The 26,105-nt window shown below is 39.7% G+C and overlaps 2 protein-coding genes across 3 annotated transcripts in view; one reads left to right on the forward strand and one right to left on the reverse strand.

The window, feature by feature from the left end:
* The window catches only part of AMPH (amphiphysin), a 211,833-nt gene that overhangs the window by 155,580 nt on the left and 30,148 nt on the right, over positions 1-26,105 (forward strand). For both annotated transcript variants that reach the window (XM_043872511.1, XM_043872510.1), the window contains exons 12-16: positions 7,918-8,034; positions 12,287-12,310; positions 14,373-14,396; positions 17,186-17,218; positions 24,707-24,754. In XM_043872511.1, coding sequence (XP_043728446.1) covers positions 7,918-8,034; positions 12,287-12,310; positions 14,373-14,396; positions 17,186-17,218; positions 24,707-24,754 — 246 coding nt within the window. The remainder of the gene's footprint in view (positions 1-7,917; positions 8,035-12,286; positions 12,311-14,372; positions 14,397-17,185; positions 17,219-24,706; positions 24,755-26,105) is intronic.
* LOC122674295 (60S ribosomal protein L31-like) lies at positions 22,654-23,099 on the reverse strand. Its single transcript, XM_043872514.1, has one exon. The coding sequence runs from the start codon at positions 23,070-23,072 to the stop codon at positions 22,695-22,697; it is 378 nt and encodes a 125-aa protein (XP_043728449.1). The 5' UTR covers positions 23,073-23,099; the 3' UTR covers positions 22,654-22,694.

Below are 26,105 nucleotides of genomic sequence, written 5' to 3' on the forward strand. Positions count from 1 at the left end.
AGGGACTTGCCTGCCTGTCTAGACCACAAGGCTGATTTTGTTTTTCTGGTTCTGTGTTTACAGAAGTGGACCTGCCATAGGACATACCCATCCCTCCCTATTTTTAACTCCCAGCGACTTAAATAAAACAAGAGATCCTTTATGTGTGTGTGTGTGTGTGTGTGTGTGTGTGTGTGTGTGTGTGTGTAGGCGCACACCTGCATTATTCTTTGAAAACAACATTTTCCATCTAGTCCCCTGAGATCCCCTTGGTCATGAGAGGCTGGGAGGGCTGCATCTCCTTTTGATTTTTCATAATGAAAAAGCAAAAAAGTTCAGGCTCTGAGAACTTCTGCGACAAAATCCCTGTTTCCTTTCTTTAAATCAGAGTTTCTCAAGTAATCTCTCATTCTCCCCCACCAGATACTCTAAGGAAGTGGATTTTTAGTAAACATTTTTAAAAGGAAGATTGAAGAGGTCCCTGGAAACCAAATTGTGGCAAAAAAATTAAGATTTTAACAGGAGACCAAGACCAAAATAACACAATCATGTATATACATGTACATATGTGTGTGTAAACATATATGTGTATATAAGCACACACACTTATATATGTATGTGTATATATATAGATATATATGTGCTTCCCTGGTGGCTCAGTCATTAAAGAATCCATCTGCAATGCAGGAGACCCAGGTTCTATCCCTGTGTTGGGAAGATCCCCTGGAGAAGGACATAGCAACCCACTCCAGTATTCTTGCTGGAGAATCCCCATGGACAGAGGAGCCTTGCAGGCTACAGTTCATGGGGTCACAAAGAGTCAGACACGACTGAGCAGCTAAGCACAGCACAGCACATATATATGTATATACATGATTGTGTTTTTTGGTCTTGATCTCCTATTAAAATCTTCCTGCTTTTTATACAGGTGGTCAGGGGGCTCTCCATATAAACAATCTGAGTCACATGACATGAGCATATCAGCAGCATCCTAGTGGCCAGTCTCATGGGATCCCCTGAGTGAAATGATGTGCTGGCCAGCAGGAACAGTCTGCTCACCAGCCACCTTCTTGGAAGCAGGACTGGCCACCAAGTTTCAAGACAGCCTGGTGGTTTATGAGTCCCAGATTCCTGGGGCGTTTGGTGGACCCTCCCTGTGGAGTTAGGGTGGGACAGTGCTCCAAAGAGGAGAGATGGGGGCCATGCCCACGCAGATCCTAGTCCAGGGGTGTTCTGCTCGGAGTGCATGCTGCTCCCCATCACCAGTGTGTGCATGCGTACTCAGTCACTTCAGTTGTGTCCATCTCTTTGTGACCCTATGGACTGTAGCCCAGCAGGCTCCTCTGTCCACGGGATTCCACAGGCAAGAATACTGGAATGGGTTGCCATGCCCTCCTCCAGGAGATCTTCCCGACCCAAGGATAGAACCCAAGTCTCCTGCATCTCCTGCATTGCAGGTGGATTCTTTACCACTGAGCCACGGGGAAGCCCCACCCCCCACATACACAACCAGAGTATGACCTAAAACATTTCAAGGAAGGTGCTCAGAAGTGCAGGGACCTCTTGAGCGGCAGGGCTAGGGGAGCAGGGTTCCTTCTTGCTTATTTTCCTGTCAATTGGCAGTGAGGAAGAAAAGATGGCTTGTTTGAGGATTTTTTTTTCATAACAGATACCCCAACTATTTGCCCTAAATCTATTCTCAGCGTATTTTCTCTCTTTGATATAGCTTTCCCATTTACAAATCCAGAAGGATTATCTTTTGAACTTTCCAGCTTATTCCTCCAAGCCCTCTTGTCACCCTGCTGTGCTAAAAAGCAAGACATCAGCGCAGCCTTTAAATTGAGTGACTGTTGGGATCAAGTAAGCGCTATTTATTTACTTTGCTACCCTTAGCTCTCTGTTCTCCAACCTTAGGCTGTATCTTACGTTTTAAGTTCATGAAATCTTCCTATCTTGCCTAGTAAATCAAATCGAAATAAATTTTTCAGCTTGCAAAATAGGTTCACAACATGGCCCTTTTTCACCTGTTCTGATGGGGCCAGCCTGAAATTATTTACACGTGCACCACTCACTTCCTGGGTATCTGTAATCTGCCTTAAATACCATGCTGGCTATTCTGTCCAATATAGCAGATTTCTGGACCAGCTGCTTCTTCTTTCAGCTGATATTTATTTTAAAGTAAACACGTTAACATTCTTTGAGGACAAGGAATTAATAAGATGGAAATTGGAGGAAAAAATTAGTGCCTTTCAATGCCAGAGTCAGTCAGTATGGGTTGAAATTTATTTCTTTACATATGGCGGTGCAGTAGTTGAAAAATCTAGCTTTATTCTACTTAATTGCCTTTGTACCTTAATGAGTTGTCCATCTGTGTATGGTTCTGTTTCTGGACTCTGTGGTTTTCCTTTGATCCTTTTACCTACCTTTGTGCAGGACCACCCTATCTGTCTGTCTCTTTATGTTGTCTTGAAACCAAAGTGTAAAGGTTAGTCCTTCAACTTTGTTATTCTTTTTCAGAATTGTTGTGGCTATTCTAGGTTCTTTGAATTTCCATATGAATTTTACAGTCACTTTGTAAGTTTCGACAAACTTCCAGGACATTGGATTTGATTTCTAGGGCTGTTGTCATAAAACACCACAAATTGGGTGGCTTAAAACAACAAGCATTTATTCTCTTGCAGTTGTGAGGCTAGAAGTCCAAGATCGAAGTGTCAGCAGAGCCATATTCCCTCTAAAGGCACTGGGGGAGGGTTCTTAAATGCCTGTCTAATTTCTGGTGGTTGCTGGAAATCCTTAGTGTTCTTTGGTGTGTAGACCCATCATCCCACTCTCTGTCTGTCGTCACACTGCATTTTCCCCGTGTGTCTGTGTATCCAAAATTTCCTCCTCTTATGAAGATGCCAGTCATTGAATTAAGGCCCATCCTGATCCATTGTGACCTTATATTAATTTCATCACATCTGCAAAGACCCTATTGCCAAATAAGGTCGCATTCAGAGGTTCCTGATGGATGTGAATTTTACAGGGGACTAAGAGGCCCCGTATTCAACCCAGTACAAATGATTGGTTATTGCATTGATTCTATGGATCAATTTGGGGAGCACTGACATCTTAATATTCATTGGAAGGACTGATGCTGAAGCTCCAGTACTTTGGCCACCTGATGCAAAGAGCCAACTCATTAGAAAAGACCCTGATGCTGGGAAAGATTGAGGGCAGGAGGAGAAGGGGGTGACAGAGGATGAGATGGTTGGATAGCATCACAAACTCAATGGACATGAATTTGAGCAAGCTCCACGAACTCGTGAAGGACAGGGGAGCCTGCCGTGCTATAGTTCATGGGTTTGCAGAGAGCTGGACATGACTTAAGGAGTGACCAACAACAGCAACATCTAAATAATATTGAATTGTCTGACCTGTAAATACAGTATATGTGTCTATCTATATATATCTTTTTATGAAGATCTCTATTTTTGCCATGATTTGTTATGTTTAGTGTACAGGCATTTCACATCATTTGTTGTGTTTATCCCTAAGTATTTCATGCTTTTAGTGCCACTGTAAATAGTATTTGAAAATGTTCAGTTTCTGGGTTTTTATACTGTTAAATATAAATATAACTGATTTTTATGTGTTGACGCTAACATGCAAAGTGTTGCTTGCAATCTTGTTAAACTCAGTATTAGAGCCTTAGCCTTTTTGTAGAGTTCATTGGATTTTCTATATAGGCGATCATATCTTCTGTGAATAAAGATAGTATCAGTTCTTCCTTCATAATCTGAATGCTCTTTAATGTGAATTAGGTCAAATTGGGTCATAGTGTTGCCTATATCTTCTATAACCTTATTTATTTTCTGTTTGTTCTACTATTGAAAGTGGACTATTGAAAGTTCCTCTGCAAAATCATGCATTTTTTAATTTCATTTTGTTGTTTTCTTGACTCTTGCTTCATAAATTTTGAAACTATAATTGAATGCACAAATGGTTAGGAATTGGCTTCTTTTTATTTCAGGAAATGATCTTCTTTATTCCTGATTATACTCTTTGATTTGAAATCTACTTTGTTTGTTGTTAAATGTAACTATTCCAGCTTTCTTTTTGTTAGGTTAGTGTGTTTATCTTTTTCTCTCCTTTTACTTTTAATCTATTTGTGTGTACATATTTGAAGTTAGTTTCCTGTAGACAGTATCCAGTTGTCTTGATTCTTTAAATTCAGTCTGACAGTCTCTGTCTTTCATTATATTATTTAGAGCATTTTCATTCAAGGTGATTGTTCATATGGTGAAGTAAAATCTAGCACCTTGATCATTTTTTGTCCTGTTTTAGCCCTTCTGCTTCACTTATCTGCCTTATTTTGAATTAACTTGTCATTTCTATTATTCTCATTTCTTTTGTTTGTTAGCTATACTTAACTATTTTGTTATTTTAGTGGTTGCTTTAGGACATAAATAAGTTGTAACAGTCTACCTTCAAACAGTAGTATACTATTTAGGGTATAGTATAAAAACCTCACAATAGTATATTTGTATTTCTTCCTTTCTGATTTTTGTGCTATTTTGTCATTGAGTTTACTTTTTAATGTGAAGTAATTTCACATTACTTTGTTATTATTTTTGTTTAAGCAATCAATTACTTTTTAAGAAGATTTAAATAATAGCCAAAACCTACGTACTCCTATTCCTGATCCTCTTCATTTCTTTATGTGGATCTGTATTTCTATCTGGTATCATTTCTTCTGCCTAAAAAATGTTCCTTCATGCTAATTCTAATGCAGATCTGATGGTGATAAATTCTTTCTGTTTTTGCATGCCTGAAAAAACTCTTCATCTCATTTTTGTGTTTTAAAAATATTTTCAAGAGGCACAAAATTCTAGCTTCTTCCTCTTAGTACTTCAAAAATATTGATTCACTATCTTTTTGCTTTCATTATTTCTGATGATAAATCTACTATTGCTTTTATGTCATTCCTTGTAAGTGACATGGCTTTTTTTTCTGGCCACTTTTAAGAATTTCTCTTTAACACTAGTGTTGAGAAATTAGTTATGATGGGCTCAGATGTACTCCATGTGTCTCTCATCCTCTTTGGCTGGCGGCTGCACAAAGCTTGTACTTTTCATGAATGGCAGGAATCTGAAAAAAGCAAGTCAACCGTTCAAGCACATTTCTATCCTTTGCTTGCGTTATGTTCACTAACATCCCTTGGCCAAAGCATGACACATGGTCACCCCCAAGTGACAGGATAAGGAAGTAAACTCCATCTATCATGAGGTCAAGGCAAAGCTCAGCATAAGGATTATGCTCAAATTGTACACCTATATTGGAAGAAGTCAAGTACCTTAATTGTAAACTTAAGATGTCCCCAGCAAAAGCTGCTTCATGAAATATAGCACAGAAGATTGTTATCATTGGTAGTATTGGGTATCTTCCCTCACTGTGGTCTCCACACCTAATCTCCTTTCTTAGATGCACATCCCAGGTCACCTCTTCCAGACTTTCAATGGTAAAACAGTAGTTGACATCAAGCTCCCAAAAAGCTTTAAGAATGTTGGTACCTCATCGGATCTACTCCAGGGGTGATGCAGGTGTAAGGAATGAGAAAAGAGTAATTCTCTTCTGTTATGTTAGGGGGATTACATGTCACTGTGTTTTGACGTGTAGTGACAGCACTGAGTGCTTCAGTGCTCTTTTTTAAAGGGATACTTCATAAACAGGCAACCCTCTTTTCACTCTTTCTGTAGCTCTGTTAAATTACTATTTGATATGAGTGCCTTAAGGGATACCTCTCAAGATGAAGGAAGCGAAACCAAATAGAAATCAAGCCCAAAGTAGCCAGTTACACCTTTTGAAGGCAGCCAAACTGGTATAGTGGATATTTAATGACAGTAATTTTACACAGATCGACATTGTTAGTAACAATATGGCTTCCATTTCCATTTTGAATATTTTCAAAATACTATGTTTAGTGTATTTCTTGTATTTGTTTTTCGTGGTAGTCTTTCTAGGTATTATTACTCTCATTTTGTGCATGAAGAAATGGAGGCTCAAAGAAGCTGAATTAACTGCCCAGCAAGAGTAGCAAGTGGCAAAGTTGGGGTGCAAACTCAGATTTATTTCAAAGTCAAAGCATATCTCAGTACAGTCTAATTTTTTTTTTAACCCTTGATCTCTAAATTCCCATTTGAGCTTCCTTAAGGGGATCTGTTTGTCTCCTTGGGCACTGATGGGCATATTTATGCAGCTCAATTTTTATGGAGAACTTGCAGATACCAGGGGTCCCTAAGATGTGGAAGCAGGTCTCTGCAGCAGTCTGGAATAGCACTGGAGTCAAAGGACAGTAGAAAACCTGGCTCAGTCCGTTCTACTCATCCCTGAGTGGGAAAATGATGCCATCTGGCCCTTGACTTTTTTTAAGGATTAGCAGTGCCCAAAACATGTGCTTTGGGGGAAGATAGTAAAGTAATTCTTTAAAGACAACAAAGTGCATTAACGTGAGTTAGTGTTCAGATGTATCAAGTTCATAGAGCAGTGCCTAGAGCATTCTAAGTGTAATGTGTGTTTGCAAAATCATAAAAATATAATTTGTACCAATATACAATTGATGAAAAACAAAACTCCTGCAAATTTTTAATAGAGGCTGAGGGAATCAATTGACAGTTTTGTTGCTGTAATTATTAAAGAGGGATCTCAGAAGAACTTTATCCTTGTTAATTTTAAAAGTCTATATGAAGAATAATCATGCTACTGAATAGATAACTCAAGACAATATGCAGGATGTATAAGCAGATTTCCTCCTACAGTGAATATGGATACCCTTAAAAAAAGTATTATCTGTAATGCCCTTATGGTTTTCATACATTTCTAAATTTTCAAGTTTTATATCTATGATCAACATTAATGAAAACAACTCCTGTTCCTTAAATTTTTTTCTCCATATATCTCTATTTTTATATAATACTATATCCATTATTGTGATCTTTCAATCTCTAGACAACGGATGATCTATATTGAGGCTTGTATCAAGTACCAAACACATGTAACTCGAATCATGTGAAAAGTGACCTCAGTTCTCCCACTGTCGTGTAGTTTATGAGGGCTGACCATCCCTGTGTAACCCAAGCCTGGGTTAGACCAACTTCAAGCCCATGCTATATCCTGATCTCACAATAAATGTGTACTGGTGGTATAGTGGTGAACATAGGTGCCTTCTATAATAAATGAACTAACGTTAGGGTTCAGTATTATTTTTTTTTCTGCTATTATTATAGCAGGACTTTCATTCTCTATTTTGCTTGCTTTCTTTCCAATCTAAGAATGTTATTGGTGTAGGAGCTCATTTTTCAGTGAATTCTGGGGTGTATGTTTTCCTCTCTTTCATTCCCTCATGAATGCAGTTGAGGCAAACAATATTATGGATGAAGAATGGATCATATGATAACTGAGTCCTGGGATGGGGGAGAGGCAAGTGGGATGAGGTCACTATAGATACTGACACCTTCCTTTTTAAATCTAAGCTTCCCAGGGGACATCACAGCAGTGAAATGACTGTAATGGTTCCAAGTCTTAGCTCATTTTATCTACTTGGTTCTCTGTGAATCTTGACTTGAGTTTGAGCTGGCAGAAAAGGAGATTCCTTGAATTTTGGTGGCTTTAGGATACATTTTTCAAAAATTCTATTTGTTGCCTGAACTTGGAACTAAACACAGAATAAGGATTGGAGCCTGGGCCACCTACCTGAGCAACTTGGGTTATACTTGGCCAGAGTTGGCTATTTCCCCTCTCATCATATAAAACTCTGGGAGCCCATGGATAAGCCAACTAAATGGTAAATTATCGAAGCATGCTTTGGGAATATCAGCTAAAATTAGAGGATTATGCATGGATTAGATCATGAAATCTGATCAGATTCAAGCTCATGCATATTTTATTTTGTTTCAACAGAATGAAATCCCTGAGGTGAAGAAAGAAGAAACCTTGTTGGATCTGGACTTTGATCCTTTCAAGCCTGATGTGACCCCTGCAGGTTCTGCTGGAGTGACCCACTCACCCATGTCACAGGTATCAAGTGGATTTTTTGATGGTTGGGGCTGATAGTTTATAACCTTTAGTAAAGCTCAGTAAGGCATTTCCCTGATCCCTCTCCCTTTCACATGACTGTTTCTTTTCAATTGACAAACATATCCTAATGGGAAGGAAGGGTAGAAAGAGGACTTGATCAATGTCAATTATTCTCAACCTCCCCTACTGTTAGCTTTCTGTATCCACAGAGCTGGGAGAACACACATTCCACTTTGCAGGAATCCTCCATCTCAGAGTTACCCATAGTTCCACATTTGTACTCAGCAGTGTCCAGGCTTGGATGATACATTCTATGACTTCCCTCAGTAAGACTCTTCCTCTTGGCTTGGGGTTAATCTTCTTATTGTCTTCTCTACTGTTTGTCCTCACACTTTGCAAATGAAGTCATTTGGCCATCACCGTGAGATTTTGTCTAAACAGGAATCTTCTTCAGTCCTGATAGTTCTGGACTTGATGCTAATACTGATGATGCCTATGTGGTCTTTGTTTTTAATTTATTTATTTTAATTGGAGTATAATTGCTTTACAAAGCTATGTTAGTTTGTGCTATACAGCAGTGTGAATCACTATACATGTACATACATCCCCTTCCTCCTAAGCCTCCCCTCTGTGCCCACCCCACACCCCACCAGTCCAGGTCATCACAGAGCACCAGTCTGAGCTCCCCATGCTATACAGCGGCTTCCCACTGGCTAGCTGTTTTACACGTGGTAGTGTATACACATGTCAATGCTTCTTGCAGTTGGTCCCACCTGCTGATGTTTACCTGATCTTGTTGATAATTTGATGCAGAGTTAGCCCTGCTTATCCATGCTTACCCATGTTCACAACTTCCCTCACTCTCAGCACTCTTCCCATTTCAGTGGTTACTATGATCATCATGTCTATCAGAGGGATACTGGTAGTGGGTGCTGAAATGACCTGTGGGTAATTTCTCTGGAATATAGTTACTTTACAGTCATCTATGCAAATAGAAGGAAGTTAACTCAAAATATTTGCTACCCAGAAATTATTTATGTCAGTACTTTTGATGTGACTGGGGCCTCACATTTGAGTCTGGGAAAATCCAAGGATGCTAGAATATAATTCAGATTAATTAACCCAAGTGTAGTGCAAAACTCAGCTTAGATATTGAGACGCAGCTCAACTTCTTGGTCTTGAGGCCTACTTGATACCTTACGGTAAACCACTGGGACACAGACAGCTAACTGTGACCTCCAGTAAATAAAGCATCTCACTAATCCACACTTTGTTCAGAATGTGATTGGATTTATACAAGCCTCCATGTTGTGATATTGAAACAATAAAAAATCTGAGATGTCAATAAATCAGCCGATTGAGTAGATTAGATGCTAGTCTGAAAGGTATTTAGCAAAAAAAAAAAAAAAATGGGTTTCTTAGATGAATGTTTCAGGAGGTTTTATTAAAATTCCCTTTTAGGATATTCATGACATGCTTTAGAATATTCAGTTTAGTTCAGCTGCTCAGTCGTGTCTGACTCTTTGCGACCCTATGGACTGCAGCACACCAGGCCTTCTTGTTTATCACCAACTCCCAGAGCTTGCTCAAACTCACGTCCATTGAGTTGGTGATGCCATCCAACCATCTCATCCTCTGTCGTCCCCTTCTCCTCCTGCCTTCAATCTTTCCCAGCATCAGGCTCTTTTCCAGTTAGTCGATTCTTCACATCAGTTGGCGAAAGTACTGGATTCAGCTACAGCATCAGTCCTTCCAATGAATGTTCAGGACTGATCTCCTTCAGGATGGACTGGTTGGATCTCCTTGCAGTCCGAGGGACTCTCAAGAGTCTTCTCCAACACCACAGTTCAAAAGCATCAATTCTTCGGTGCTCAGCTTTCTTTATAGTCCAACTCTCACATCCATACATGACTACTGGAAAAACCATAGTTTTGACTAGACAGACCTTTGTCAGCAAAGTGATGTCTCTGCTTTTTAATATGCTGTCTAGGTTGGTCATAGCTTTCCTTTCAAGAATATTAAAGGCTCCAAAAAGTCCTGCACTTAAAAAAACAAAACAAAACTATTTAGATTTGTTTAAATTAGTTTCTCAAATTTGTTTGACCCCAGAAATTTGTTCCGATGAAACATTCTTAGCATTCATGGGAGTGGTCCCTGAAACTCACTTTGGGAAATGCTAATGTCATTGTCAGCAAGTCTGAGGGTTCTATCTTGTTGATCAAGCAAAGTGAAACATGAATGGATGTATAATTCAGAATATCTCCTTGGCAGAGCTTTCTTATTGGGTTAGACAGCCAGCAGAATTCAAGGGACTTCTTCTGCCTTCTCCTCCAATCTTCACTACGTGAGTGGCAGGAGTAAAGTTTCCACAGTGGATGCTGTGATGATCAGGGGATGAGATGCCATACCATTTCAGGCTGCAAGTTTGACTCAGGAGAGGAACCTCTTTTCTATCAAGTCGTGGTTAAATGAATTCATGAATCACGGAATTTAAGACTAAGAGATTTTTTCAGAATTAAGCAACAAAAAATGACCTGGGTTAAATATTCAGAGGTCTTAGTTTCTGGCAGAAATTCATTACTACCATCAGGGCACGCTGTATGTGTCCCTCTGCTCTCCCCTCGGGCTAGGTGATAAACTGCTCTGGCTTCCCAGTGGCCGTAATTGAGTCACCTCACTGCAGCGTCGACCTGTGATCCAGCTCTCGTCACATCGCTCCTCCTTGGTGAAGAAGAAAAGTCAGGCTGAGATGAGAAAAAGCACAGAACTGTTAGATTCTGTTACCTTCTCTCTCCTTGACTCAACGTGGTCTCCCTTCCCCATCGCCTGATCCTGTGTTTTAAATTGCTGTCCTTTCTGCTTGCGGAGCACCTCACCCTGTGATCTCTGCAGTGTCCACATGAGTTAACATGTTCTTACATGATCGTAAGGAGTGATAAACATAACGTTTCACATTGCTGCCTTCCTTCAGAGAAAGTGCCTGTGCTTTCTGCATTATGCAGAGATGTAGGAGCTTTTAGGAGCTGTGATTCTTAAAGGGCTGTGAAGCAAGAAAACATAAACCATCTAGAAAACCAGAAAATGCATGTAAGGTGCAGAAGGACTCTGTGTACCAATAACTGGCTTTCAAATTGTCTTGTCATTATACAAGTGAGTGCTAATCCAGAGCCCGACCAGGCTGCCTAGAGCTGCAGGGGAGGGGGACATTAGAGGAGGCCCAGGCCCAAACCCCCTGAGGAGGGTTTCAGTTGGGACCACAGGCCCCGTCTTCTGTAATACAGAACCCAAACCAGACATCTGTAATCCCATCTGGAAACTGTCATATTTTTCAGATGAAAGTGCCAGGCTCTCTAATTTTCTGTTCACATTTAGAGATTCAAAACAAGCAAACAAACATGGATGTAGTCTAGTCACGAAGGCATGAATGGAAAAGGATGTGGCTTTAGCAGTAATTCTCAGTCACAAAAGAATTACGAAAGAGAGGTCTCCGCCACTGTCTACACACAGTGGAAGTCCTTTGAACCATCTGGATTTATTCCCCAGTATCAATAAGCTTCATAATTAACATGCCAGGAATAAGTATAATTCAGCCACATGTCATAGGGGGCACTCTGCTAATTTGCATGATGGCCAATTAATTGAGCTGTGTGTTGTCTGATTCAATATATTGAAGAATTGCTTTTCTGGAGGTCATTTACCATCAAACAGGTCATCCTTTTTAATTTGATAGGGGGGTGGGGTAGAAGAAATAGCATTTGCAATGATTAGAATCTGCATTTCCTCAAAGATGTGATAAACTCTAATATCTAGACACCTTGTTTACTTCATTTTAATTGTGTGTATGTGTGTGTGTGTGTGTATTAATGTAAGCCCATTCATCATGCTCTGGATATAGATTTCACTCACAGAGTGAAAAACAGATTGACTAGACCTATGCTATCCAATATGGTAGCCACTAGCCACATGTGGATATTTTCAATAATCTAAGTTAAATATAAGAATGTAAAATTTAAAATTTGGTTCTGTTAGACTTGCACATTTCAAGTCCCAATAGCACGTGTGACTAGTGGCTGCCATATTGGATAGCATGGATATGGAACATTTCATCACCATAGAAAATGCTATTGGCCAGTGCTGTACGAAATGTTTCTAAAATGTTTATGATTCTATTTCAAGACTTATATCACCTCTGTATTTTTTACATGCTTGAGGTTTATCTGCTGATGGTATTTTTTTGTTTGTTTGCTTTCAGACATTGCCCTGGGACCTATGGACGGTAAGAGGACTAAGAACTCTGTATTTTAATGTATCTGGATGGCTAGACATTGGGAAACTTGTTATATTTTATTTTATCTATTATGGAAAGAAGACCCAGCCATTTTTGATGACAGTCATCAGCTCCCTGATGATTTCTAAGCATTTATCTGCACCCAGAAACAGTGGTGAGGAAAAGAGGAAATACCAGACTCCTGGCTCAGCAAGAATTCAGTGTTGCGCCCCTTCATGCATCTTCTTTGATTATCGGTGGCCAGAGGAAATGTTGTAGTGAAGGGCATACATGTTTGTTACTGCTTATAGAATACATGAAAAGTGTGGATGAGAAAACATAAATGACAAGATATTCCACACAGGGAACCATTAAAATTTTTAAAAAATTTTTTGCCATGAGGCATGTAAGATCCTAGGTCACAGACCAGGGATTGAACCTGAATCCCTTGCAGTGGAAGCGAGGAGTCTTAACCACTGGACAAACAGGGGAATCTCCAGGGAACACTTTTTTTTTCCATTATTATTTTCACTGAAGCTTAGTCACAGAGGATTTGAGCCTTAGAGCTAGACATTTCTGGATGTGAGTCTACACTGCAGTTCCTATAACAATATGACTTTCAGTAAGTTCTGAAACTCTTGAAGCTTCAGTTTTTCTCATCTGCAAAATAAGGGTTATGACATCTACCTCAGAGTTGTGTGAGGGTTAAAGGACATAATATTGTATTTAGCTCAGTATCTGTCATGTATTGATACAAAGTCTGTATTACTGCTGATGTTATTTATTCAGCTAATCTGATCTGCAAGGGTGAACATTTCCAAAATTGAGAACTGAGACTAAAGCACAGAATTTGGTGGTGACAACATCTGTGAAAATAAGAAAATAACTGCACCCGTATGAAGCCCCGTTTCTCTTGGGGCTGAGCCCTTTTCTCCCCTGTCTTAGAAAAGCCCTGGGTCATGTGGTCTGAAGAGCTCAACTTGAGTTTCATCTTTTCTTCTCTTTTAGTGAAACAGCAACAGGAAAGTTGGGTAGATCTAACTATTCATGAGCCTGGGATTCTGAAGTGACGTTGCTCATTTCTTCCCTCAAAACAGAAAGATGACTATTCCCTTCCCTTCCTCAGGAGATTGAGGCATCATGGAAGGCTCTCAAGAGGAGAGCTAAAAAATTCCTGCATGAAAACATCTTTTATAGGGAGATGATTTTACTTGGATAGTCACAAAAAGGGCTGACATTCAGAACACTGGGATTCTAGCCTCAACCTTGTGCTGATTTTTTTAAAGGATGAAGAAGACAAAGCTAGTTTTTGTTATCCCAATATTTTATATCTTTAGTTGGAGAGTTGGAATTATAACACACCTTTCTTTCCCTAACTGGAATGGAGAAAGTGAAAGTACCATCTAGAAGGAGTGTTAACTAATTCAGAAGACAAATATGCTAGGAATGGTAACAGTGACAAGATTGTAAGACAACAGATCCCTGGACATAATTGCTCATATTTCTTGATCGTCTCAGGTGTTACTCCTTTGTGTGCAGACAAGTCTAGGTCAGGGGGAGAACAAGAGGAAGATCCTCCAGGCAGCAGAGTGATTAGTTCATTAGATCATCCTCCATCCAAACACTACCTCAAAGGCAGAACCAAGGGCAGGATGAGTTTGGGAAAGATTTGATTCTGATATTATTTCAGAGCATATGATGCTGTGTAATTTTGTGGCTGCTAATGCTTGATCTTGTTCTGGTGTCCTCAGGCTTGCTTCATTATTTGAAAGTTTGCATTTCAGAGTCTGCTAAAGCAAAAGCCATGTAATAGGCGTAAAATGTGTTTGTTGATTTTAGAAAATGACGGGTTAGCTTCATGTTTCAATTGTGTAGTCTTCACAATAGTGAAACAAAACTCATTTCTATTGCAAAACAAATTGCAAAACTTAATCTCAAACCAATAAAAGTCAAAGTCGTCAATGGCATGTTGATTTTGGTCAGTGTGAGATTTTAATGTGCTAGGAAATTTTCTTTTCTTGCCTTATGATCATGCATATGCTTATTTATTATTATTTTTTTACTCATACAGACAAGCACTGATTTGGTACAGCCGGTAGGTAAATATCCAGAAAATTCTGGATTTTTTTCATATTTAATATACATTGTATATACATAGTGTGTTATCTGAGAGTGAGCTTTCATTTCTCATGGCATTGCTAGTCACAGATGTAGCCTTACACAATTTAATTTATGTACTCTCTAGCTTTATTTAAGCTCTCTATTGAAGACTTTTATGTTTCTCATCAAATCTTACCATGATCTATTTCATCTTATGTTTTTTTTTTTTTTTCCTTTGCTCTTCTGCATACTCTAAAGACTGATTCTTCAAAAAGTCTTTCCCTGTGTAACCTGATCATGGAGGAAACTCCAGACAGTGGGTTGACCGAAGAAATTCAAAGATCTCAGATTGATTTAGGTGCAATTATTTGGGGCCCCGATGCTAGTACAGACAATTTTAGCCAGAAAACTACCCAAGATGGGTCGCAGGAAGACTCTGCATGTCTCTCTGAAGCAGAGCAGGACCTGGGATTGTCCACCGGAATGCTTCCTTCTGCTGACTGGCATACCGTAGCTGGACAGGGTGAACATGTCCTGGGGCCAGCCCCTCCACGTGGAGATGAACAACTGCCCCCAAACCCCATCCCTGGGGCTGCTTGTGTGGAGATGGAGCATCTTTGTGATTTACCCGACTCAGAGATACCAGCCATGGAAACTAGTGGCCTGGTCAAAGAAAGTCAAGAAGATGTTAAAAAGTCAGAAGAAGAGGAAGGAAACCAGAAGACAGAAGATTCTATCTGGGCAGGTGTGGAGACATGTGAAAAGGTAGAGGCTGGAGCTACTGGTGTCAAGGACCTAGAAGGGACAGAGGAATTTGAAGAGAGAACATGTGAAAGTACAGGAAATGGAGTAGTAGATCTTTTTAAGACGCTAGGAAAGCAAGACCAGGAGACCTTAAAAATCAATGAAGAGGAAACTAGGAAATATCTAAGTGCTGGGTGTGAAGAAAGCATAATGACTGATGAAAAGTGTCTTAAGAAAACTGACATATTAGAAAAAGACATGAAAAATGTAGATCAAGCAGATGAGTTTAGTGACAGAACCCAAGGGCTAGATGAAGGGCATCAAGTAGTAGTAAGTAATTGTGAAATTATAGAGGGTTCTGGAGCTAATGGTGCCAGTCACACAGATATTTTGAATCTGCCTCCCCAGGCTGACTCTGTGTCTAATACTGAAGATGCCAGCCCAGAGGGATGGTTCTTAGCTGGAAAAGACAAAGAGAAAAAACTAATAGACCCTCCTAACCATAATATAATGTATCACTCAGCACAGGGTAGTACAGATGCTAAAGAGATTCAGTGTGAGGCTGTGTTACATGCTTTTGGAGCTGACAGGGATGGAAATCAGGCTATTGTTTTATCAGTAACACATGAAGCAGCAACTCAGTGTAGGCCAGATCTTAATTCTACTCTGGGAACTGATGCAAACAGAAGAGACTGGGGTTTGTGTAAGACAGAGGATTCATTAATAGAGGGACCTGAAAGGACAGTGACTAGGAACTGTAGCCAAACCATTAACTTGCCAAGAATTGCAAAAATGGAGGCTTGGGGAACAGATCCAGGTCAAAGCCGACAGCCAAGCTTGGATTCATCAGGGAATAATGTAGAAATGGTAGAATTCTCTGGTATACCAGGTGGCCAAGCAAGTGGATTTGCCAGTTATCTTGATTCTGTTAACCACTGGCCTACCAGAGATATAGAAGGCTTAGATAATTGCAGGGAACGCTTAGATACAATTGGAAGTGAGACAGGGCTGGAGGTGGATTTACCTGCAGATGTAGGTGGGGAACAAGTCATTGGTAGCTGCTGGGGACCAAGCCAAGAGGTAGCTAGACCGCTGGTTCTGGGAGCCTCCCAGATTGCTAGCACTGAGAGTTCTGCTAGTCCCCAAGACAATGACACCAACAACTCAGATTTGTCTGAAGATGAAATTGCTAACCAGAGATATGGATTGTTGTACCAGGAAATAGAGGCTGATAAAGAAGAGGTACTTACCCCAGTATGTAGTATAGATTAGCCAAAGACTTCTGTAGGCTGCTTTTCCTAATGTTTCTCACCTATGTCATCCTTCTCTGTCTTCTCCAAGGTCTCCCTCATCTCCTTGACAGATTGTCATGTACCTCTTGAAATCTGGGCAAACCAAACACAAATAGGTTGACAAAAAACAGACCGAAAAGACAACCAAAATGACAAGGGGAAAAAGCAGAATGATTGTGTTGGGAATTGATGAGAGTCTATCTTACCATCCCATTTATTGTGTTTATTCTTTCTACTTTCAGTTTTATCGTTCAAGCACTAAAATATATTAAAAAACCAGACTAATTTACTGTTCCTAAAGTGGTTACACCCCAATAAAAGCACATGAAACATTTCTACCAAGGTCCATTGAAACTATAAAATCTCATAATAGCTTTTCATTAAAGTGATGTATTTAGAGAAAAATACTGGATGTGCTTCTAGAGTCTATTGATGGCTAAAAAAAGAACTGTTTAAACCCTCATGGCTCTTGTATGGAATCATGTTCTCGTTATTAGGAAAGTAGGTTTTGGTTAGCCACATACCAGCAATAATTATAAAATGAATGTTTCCCTTTTTCGTCAGCCTATTTAAAATAATACAGCATGGTCGTTTCCATTTCCTAAGCATTTGAATGCTTAGGAAAACTTTTGTATTATTTTAAAATTTGTGGTAGTCTTCAGTTTCCCACTTATCTAATAGACATTTACCAATCTTACAGAAGTAATGAAAAAAAAAATAACATACTCTGATTTCCATTTTTGTTTAGGCTTCTGGAGGTTCATTTAATGGATTCACCCAGGTAAGAAATTGATTTACTGGTAAAATGCATCAGTTGAGAACATTGCAAGTTTTAAAAATATGGAACCTCTGATCACTGGAATAGCATAATGTTTAAGTATGTCAATATAAAATTTGACCCCACTTCTTGTGAACTTAGTAATGGAAATAGTAACAGTACTAAGGTTGCAGGGTTGTTGTGAAGGTTAAGTGAGATGCCAGTGCAGAGACTTAGTCTAGCAGCCTGGCACATACTAAGTGCTCCATGACACTAATTGGCTATTGGTAATAAGGTATACTATGGAATTCTGATGATTCCTCTACTAGAAATTTGAAGTTGTCTTAATCTGAGAGATCTGCTAGGCTCAGATGTTGGAAAAGAAGAGATAGGATTGGTTTGATCTAATGAAATGGCTCTTTAGACAATATGAGTGATTTTTAGGAGCCTCCTCCTAAAGATTCATTTAAGAGTCATACTACACAGAACCTTATTTTTTCAGTGGTTCTTCAGAAAGGAGCCATTGGAAGATCACAAACCGCTGACCAGGTTGGCTCTGGCCAATAAGTCAGCATTTTCCTTGGAAGTCTGTGAAGGAGGGGCCACACAATGGACCGTTCCATTCACTGTATGTGTCCCAACAGATGGACAGTGTAACCCATATGAAAAGCAGACCACATGGCTATCAAGTCATGGAAAAGTTCTGAAAACTTCTTCAAGGGAAACTTCATGTATCTGCCTATCTGTGATGAGTGTTTTGCCTCAGATCTTAGACACGAACAGTTTTGAATTTCAGCCTTCAGAATTTCTCCATTTAAAAGTTTGACTACTTTACCGCATGTTATCTATAAAAAGAGAAAACCCACTCACACACCTGCACCTGAATACAGATACATGCACACACACACACACACACACACAGATGATAATGTATCTTTCCATAGAAGTGAAAGAAGTGAACTCTTTCAAAAGATTGGGTTTTAAGAACAGTTATTCATGTTTCATTTTTAAAGTTTGTATTTTTATCAGTTATAAATGCACATCATTTAAAGAGTAGCACAATTTAAAAGGATTTTTTTTGTTGAAGAAAAGCAAAAACTTTAAACTTCAGGCCATCTTATACCACCTACCTACATTTCCTGCTTCTTAAAGGAAAATATTTTCACACCTTGTAGCAGATTCTGTGGTTTCACCACTATATGTGTTATGACTTTCTTATAATGCTCCTTCTTGCTGGAAAATCCCATGGACGGAGGAGCCTGGTAGGCTGCAGTCCATGGGGTCGCGAAGAGTCAGACATGACTGAGCAACTTCACTTTCACTTTTCACTTTCATGCATTGAAGAAGGAGATGGCAACCCACTCCAGTGTTCTTGCCTGGAAAATCCCAGGGACGGCGGAGCCTGGTGGGCTGCCATCTGTGGGGTTGCACAGAGTCGGACACGACTGAAGCGACTTAGCAGCAGCAGCAGCATCTCTCTGGAAGACTCAAGTGTCTTCAATCTGCTGCCCTCAGAGTCCACATCTCTCTCTCTGCTTCCTGCCCTTCCAGTGACATGATAGCCAGCCAGCCAGTCAGTGGTGGGGTTATTATGGTGCTATAAATGCTCTTATTGGTCAAGTGATGAAGTTTACATTTCCTTTTAGGCTAACATTTTTTTCCTTGGAAGAAGTAATTGTAGGATCTTGTTTGTGAGCTTGTTTATTTGTTTGTGACCTTCTTTATTTGTTTGTTTCATTTTCTGGGTACTTATTACTAATTCAACCACATATTCTGTGGTTATAAAAATCTGCTCTCTTTCACAAAACATTAAACATTCATAAAGTTTCATTCTATTGAACATTGAAACTGTTCTTCGGGACTGTTCTAATCAGACCTGGAAATGCTATGGGTTATGACTTGCCACAGTTATAATCACAGGGTCTCCCATCACATCTTCTGTGGGGGTGGTGTCACCTCTCTTCTGTCCATCCACTCTTTTCAGGATACAAATCACCCTCATTTGGGGTTAAATCCCTTATTTGGATAGAGCACATCCTTCAGTAACTTCCTGAGAAAAGTGTGCACAAGACGCATGTATTTGTGACTTCCTGTATTTGAAAGTATCTCTGTCCTCATGTACCTAATAGACTGTTTGGATATTATAAGTTATAAGCTATTTTCCCTTAGAATGTTGAAGCCATCGTTCCACTCAATTCTATCTCCTAGTGTTGCCACTGAAAAATGTCATTTCTTTTTGGTTTCCATCAGTTCAGTTCAGTTCAGTCTCTCAGTCGTGTCCGACTCTTTGCAACCCCATGAATCGCAGCACGCCAGGCCTCCCTGTCCATCACCAACTCCCTGAGTTTACTCAAACTCATGTGCATCGAGTCGGTGATGCCATCCAGCCATCTCATCATCCTCTGTCGTCCCCTTCTCCTCCTGTCCCCAATCCCTCCCAGCATCAGGGTCTTTTCCAGTGAGTCAGCTCTTCGCATGAGGTGGCCAAAGTACTGGAGTTTTAGCTTCAACATCAGTCCTTCCAATGAACACCCAAAACTGATCTCCTTTAGGATGGACTGCTTGGATCTCCTTGCAGTCCAAGGGACCCTCAAGAGTCTTCTCCAACACCACAGTTCAAAAGCATCAATTCTTTGGCGCTCAGCTTTTTTCACAGTCCAACTCTCACATCCATACATGACCACTGGAAAAACCATAGGCTTGACCAGATGAAACTTTGTTGGCAAAGTGATGTCTCTGCTTTTTAATATGCTATCTAGGTTGGTCATAACTTTCCTTCCAAGGAGTAAGCGTCTTTTAATTTCATGGCTGAAATCACCATCTGCAGTGATTTTGGAGCCCAAAAAAATAAAGTCTGACACTGTTTCCACTGTTTCCCCATCTATTTCCCATGAAGTGATGGGACCAAATGTCATGATCTTAGTTTTCTAATGTTAAGCTTTAAACCAACTTTTTCACTCTCCTCTTTCACTTTCATCAAGAGGCTTTTTAGTTCCTCTTCACTTTCTGACATGAGAGTGGTGTCATCTGCATATTTGAGGTTATTGATATTTCTCCTGGCAATCTTGATTCCAGCTTTTGCTTCCTCCAGCCCAGCGTTTCTCATGATGTACTCTGCATATAAGTTAAATAAGCAGGATGACAACATACAGCCTTGATGTATGCACAACATACAGGACAACATACAGTCCTTTTCCCATTTGGAACCAGTCTGTTGTTCCTTGTCCAATTCTAACTGTTGCTTCCTGACCTGCATACAGGTTTCTCAAGAGGCAGGCCAGGTGGTCTGGTATTCCCATCTCTTCAAGAATTTGGGTACATCTTTTTTAACATTTAATAAATAATTTTATTGAAGTATAATTGATTTTCAATGTTGTGTTAGTTCCAGGTGTGCAGTGAAGTGATTCAGTTATGCAAATATATAATTTTTCCCTATTCCTTTCCATTATGGTTTAATCACAGTATTGAGTATGGTTCCCTGTGCTATATGTAATAGGACTTTGTTTATTTTGTATATAGTAGCGTGTATCTGTTAATCCCAAACTCCTAATTTATCTGTCCCTGCTTTTCCCCTTTGGTAGCCATGTTTGCTTTCTGTCTCTGAATGTATTTATTTTTTGTAAATAAGTTCATTTGTATCATTTTTTTAAGATCCCACATATGAGTGATACCATATAGGATTTGTCTTTGATGAGAAACTGTCATTTTGATTCTTGATGTTTTGTAAGAAACCCTATCTCTCTATTTCTCTATGTGCTTGTATACCCCTGTCACCTTTTCTCTCTGCAAGTCTATGTAATCTTTATACCCATGTTTCTAAAATTTTACAATGATGTACTATGGTCCGAATCTGTTTTCATACGTTGTACTAGGCCCTTTTAATCTGAAAATTGCATATTTTTTGGTTTGTTTTCTTGTTTTGCAACACTTCTCTTTTTCATGTTCTGACTTTTTGAGCTAGTCTTCCTATTTTTTTTTTTTTTTTGCTTTTTCCTTTTCTCTTTCTATGCTTTCCAACTTTTCTAACAGATTTTTTAACTTCTATATATATATTTAAATTCCCATAAGCTTTTTGTTTACTGAATATTTCTTTTTGAATAGCATCTTCTTATGTTATGAATATACCATCTTCCACTATATCTCCAAGGGTATTAATAATTCCCAAAGGTGTAAAGTCTTTGTTTCTTCCACTTTTTAAAAGCTATTCAGTATCCCTTGAATATTTGAGACTCCTCACATGTCTGGTGACCTTGGCTGTCTCTTTGAGAGGAGGTCACTGAAAAACTGAGAGACTTGTACAAGTAGGCGGGACTCATTGACTATGGATTTTATTGTAGGATTTTCTGGCTCATCTTTTCTGTTGAGGAGTTCCTGGTATCAGATCCTTTTAACTTTTTTCCTTCTCTCTCAAGCTGGTCATGTTTCTCTCTTCTGGTCTCCTGTCTGGGTATGTGGGGGCCGGAGGGGGAGTACAGGGTTCAAGCCTGGTTGCCAGGTTAATTGGAGTTGAATGGGGAAGTAATTGGGGGTGGAGGAGCCCTTGTCTCTATTATGTAAACATTCAATTAATTCCTCTACTTTCCTAATATACTTTCCTGTGTGTCCCTCAGTCCAGAGACTCCAGAGACCCTCTGTTTCAGCCTCTGAAAATAGGGGCAGAGGGTGTTGCTTGGTTTTCAAATACGAGACTATCTCCAGGTCTAAGTAATCAGTAGACTTTCAACCAGTTCCCCTGGCTTTTGCACCACCCTCACTTCCATTTCTCATGGTACCTAGTTTATAATTCTCTTTTAAATTAATTTGTATTAGAGTATAGTTGTTTATAATGCTGTTAGTTTCTGCTCTACAGAAAAGTGAATCAGCTGTATGTATACGTACATCCCCTCTTTTTGGGGGGATTTCTTTTCCGTGTCGGTCACCACAGAACGCCAAGTAGCGTTCCCTGAGCTATTCCACAGGTTCTCATTCAGCTCAGCTCAGCTCAGTCTCTCAGTTGTGTCTGACTGCGACCCCGTGGGCTGCGGCACACCAGGCTTCCCTGTCCATCACCAATCCCCGGAGTTTGCTCAAGCTCCTGTCCATCAAATTGGTGATGCCATCCAACCATCTCATCCTCTGCCGTCCTCTTCTCCTCCTGCCTTCAGTCTTTCCCAGCATCAGGATCTTTTCCAGTGAGTCAGTTCTTCGCATCAGGTGGCCAAAGTATTGGAGTTTCAGCGTCAGCATCAGTCCTTCCAATGAGTATTCAGGATTGATTTCCTTTAGCATTGACTGACTTGATCTCTTCGCTGTCCAAGGTACTCTCAAGAGTCTTCTCCAACACCACAGTTCAAAAGCATCAATTCTTCTGTGCTCAGCTTTCTTTATAGTCCAAATCTCTCCTCCATACCTGACTACTGGAAAAACCATAGCTTTGACTAGATGGACCTTTGTTGGCAAAGTAATGTCTCTGCTTTTTATTTTTTTTGACAGTTCAATAACTTTATTGGACCATCAGCAATTAGTTCTCGTCCACATTGACTGTCTGTAGATTTTTGAAGGTGGTGACGGGCACGTAGGTAACCAGAGTGTAGAGCTTGTTTGGCGAGTCTTCGTCTTCGTTACATTTTCTGGACAACCGCACACGCATCCGGTATGGGACATTCCTGATTCCTTTGGCCCAGACGGCTTTGTTGAGCCTGGTGTCGATGCGCACGTCCGGAGTTCCCATCTCCTTCATGGCAAACTTCCGGATTTCTTTGAGTGCCCTAGGGGCACACTTCTTGAAACCCACTCCATGGATGCGCTTGTGAATGTTGATGGTGTATTCTCTTGTCACCACCTCGTTGATGGCCGACCGGCCCTTCTTCTTCTCGCCGCCCTTCTTTGCGGGAGCCATCCTGCAGGGCTGTGGTTGGAAAAGTGTCTCTGCTTTTTAATATGCTGTCTAATTTGGTCATAGCTTTTCTTCCAAGGAGTAAATGTCTTTTAATTTCATGGCTGCAGTCACCCTCTGCAGTGATTTTGGATCCCAAGAAAGTAAAGTTTCTCACTGTTTCCATTGTTTCTGCATCTATTTGCCATGAAGTGATGGGACCAGATACCATGATCTTAGTTTTTTGACCGTTGAGTTTTAAGCCAGGTTTTTCACTCTCCTCTTTCACTTTCATCAAGAGGCTCTTTAGTTCTTCGCTTTCTGCCATAAGGGTGGTGTCATCTGTATATCTGAGGTTATTGATATTTCTGCCGACAATCTTGATTCCAGCTTTGCTTCATCCAGTGTGGCATTTCACACCATGTACTCTGCATATAAGTTAAATAAGCAGAGTGACAATATACTCCTTCTATTTTATACATAGCATCAATAGTGTATATATGTCAACCACAATCTCCCAGTTCATCCGAACTCCTCTCTCCCCGGCTTTGGTACCCACACATTGGTTTTCTATGTCTGTCTCTATTTTGGTTTTGTAAATAAGATCATCTGTACTATTTTTCTAGGTTCCACATATATGCGTTAATATACAGTAATTGATTTTCTCTTTCTGACTTACTTCACTCTGTATTACACTGTCTAGGTCCATCTACTTGTTGATCCATTGGGATTTATGAGTAATGAACTGGGTTGTTTTTGGCGTTTTTGCATCAACTTACAGTGCAGACTTTAGATCCTCCAAGTTACTGTCCATTTGTTTGCTTTTTAATTTCAAAATTTTGTTGCGGCTGTTTTTCTTTCCATTCTTTTTACCCTTATGGGTTTATGCCTTTAAAAATTAATTTTCATCTTGTTATCTGGTTTGGATTCTGGAGGCAACAGAGGTAAATGCCTGTGTGCAATCCTCCATCTTTGACCAAATGTCACTGGCTCATCTTTTCTTTGGGAGAACCGTTGATATCTGATTATTTAGGGACTTTTTTCCCCTTTGAACTGGTTAGATTACCCAGGAGAGACTCTTCTGGTTTCTTGTCTGGAGGGTAAAAGCCAGGTTACCCGTATAATGGGGAATGAAGATTCTCCCTGAGATCACTGTTCCCTTAGCTTGTCTCCAACTTGATTTTTTTTTACAATCCATATCCCAAATGAATATATTGCATACAATTTTTAAATTATGGCTCATAATTAATTTATAGACGTCACACTTTGATGAAGCAATAAGATTAAGAATCCAACATTTAAAATGCTTAAATTTATAGCTTAGATCCACTAAATTCTGACTCCGTGTTGATGTCCTGGAGAGAAGCTGCAGACCAATAATGCCTTTGAAAACTCTGCCCTTTGTTGAATGCCTCTCATCGTATTATTGATTTCTGCTAGCTCAGATTTATATTTAAAATAACTACTGCCAGAAATTATATTTGCATTTTTTGCTTTTGATTTAAACTAAACGAGACAAATGAATCTTTATAATGTATTTGTTGATGCAATTCATAGAAACTGATTTAAATGATATCTTTGCTGTTGCTGTTTTGGCAAATTAACTAAAACCCTAATAATCTGGAATCTTCTACTTTGTCCCCACTTTTCAACTCCAGGATACTTCATTGTTCACAATGCAGGCAGACCAGAGTATGTTCAACATGGTGAGTTGATTTTGGTTTGTGTTTTGGGAAAATTTTTCATTACCACCAAATGTTCCAAGGTTGATCATTGTAGGTAATTTAGAGCTTAAATATTCAGTGTGGTTTCTGCAGCTCTCTCTTTTCTAGAAAATAGGAAGGAAAGCTCCTGAAAAATCATGTGACTTTGAATGTGGTTGCTTCTATTTGTAAAGGCACAGTGATCCTGGCAAAAATCAAAGTATCTTAATTATGGGCTTTGATGGAACATGAAGTCTAGCCATTCAAGAACATGGATGTTTCTGTGTAACTATAACTTATGCTACAGGACTGACAATGAAATTGCCTCAATAATTCATGCTTCAGATCCTTGCTTTTTCTTGAACCCGAGCTACTTCATCTCTCATCTCCTCCCTTCTTTTTGTGACCTGTAGAAAGAAGTAATGCATGGTAGAGATGTGATGCCTACTTTGCTGCCAAATGAGATAAAGAGAAAAATTTAGCTCGGGAGTGAGTAGGAAGCAGAAAGGTTACTCTGGGTGTTAGAGGAGATTCTTGCAAGATTGGTTATCATAGGAAACATGTAGCAGCAGCTTACTGCTAAGGCTGAACGAAGAGACCTTGAGTGATGTCACAGAGCTTGTCAGTGCTACACTATGGAGGATTTGGGCTCCTTGAGGATTAGTTCAGGAAGGTTATTTATAGCACACTGCTTTTCCTGTGGGAGTGTCATAGAATTATCCCAGCTCTGGCTTTCACTTTGGAAACTCAGAATTGGATTTAAGTAGAATGAATTTTTCCTTTTAGATGATTTCACTTCTAAGAAAGGATTTCTGCTCGGGAAGGTTAATTGGCCATTTTTCAAAGACAAGTGTTTCTCTAACACTCTGTCCATAGATGGGTGTATTTTTGCCTTTTGGGTAACCAGGTAAAAGGTGGAGTCTGTGATGCCTGCAAATGAAGAGTTAAATGTTTAAAATTCATACTATATTGGTGTTAATAATGGAGCCAGAGAGACTTATGTTTCATGATCATTGGTGGTATTCAATCTGGGTGATGGGGTACGGGTTATATTGACACTGGAGGATGAGATTTTTAATTATCAATTGTGAATGAGTTAAAAAATGGAGAAATACTGCTGTAAAAAAAAGGCAATGTGTCATCAGTAAATTCACACCTACTGCAATTACAAATTTCTGGCCCAGAATCCAGTGGTTTTTAAGTTTCTCTGAACATCTTACCACACCTACACACACAGCTGGTTCTAGGAGCTTCCATGTGTGCCCTTCTCTTCTCTTTATTTGTGTTTTCTGAAGCATATTTCTTGTACCTTCTTTCCATTGGGGAGCTTAGCTGTGTCATGCCCAGCACTGCA

This window comes from Cervus elaphus, chromosome 18, assembly GCF_910594005.1.
Source record: "Cervus elaphus chromosome 18, mCerEla1.1, whole genome shotgun sequence".
In the NCBI taxonomy this organism is placed as follows: Eukaryota; Metazoa; Chordata; class Mammalia; order Artiodactyla; family Cervidae; genus Cervus; species Cervus elaphus.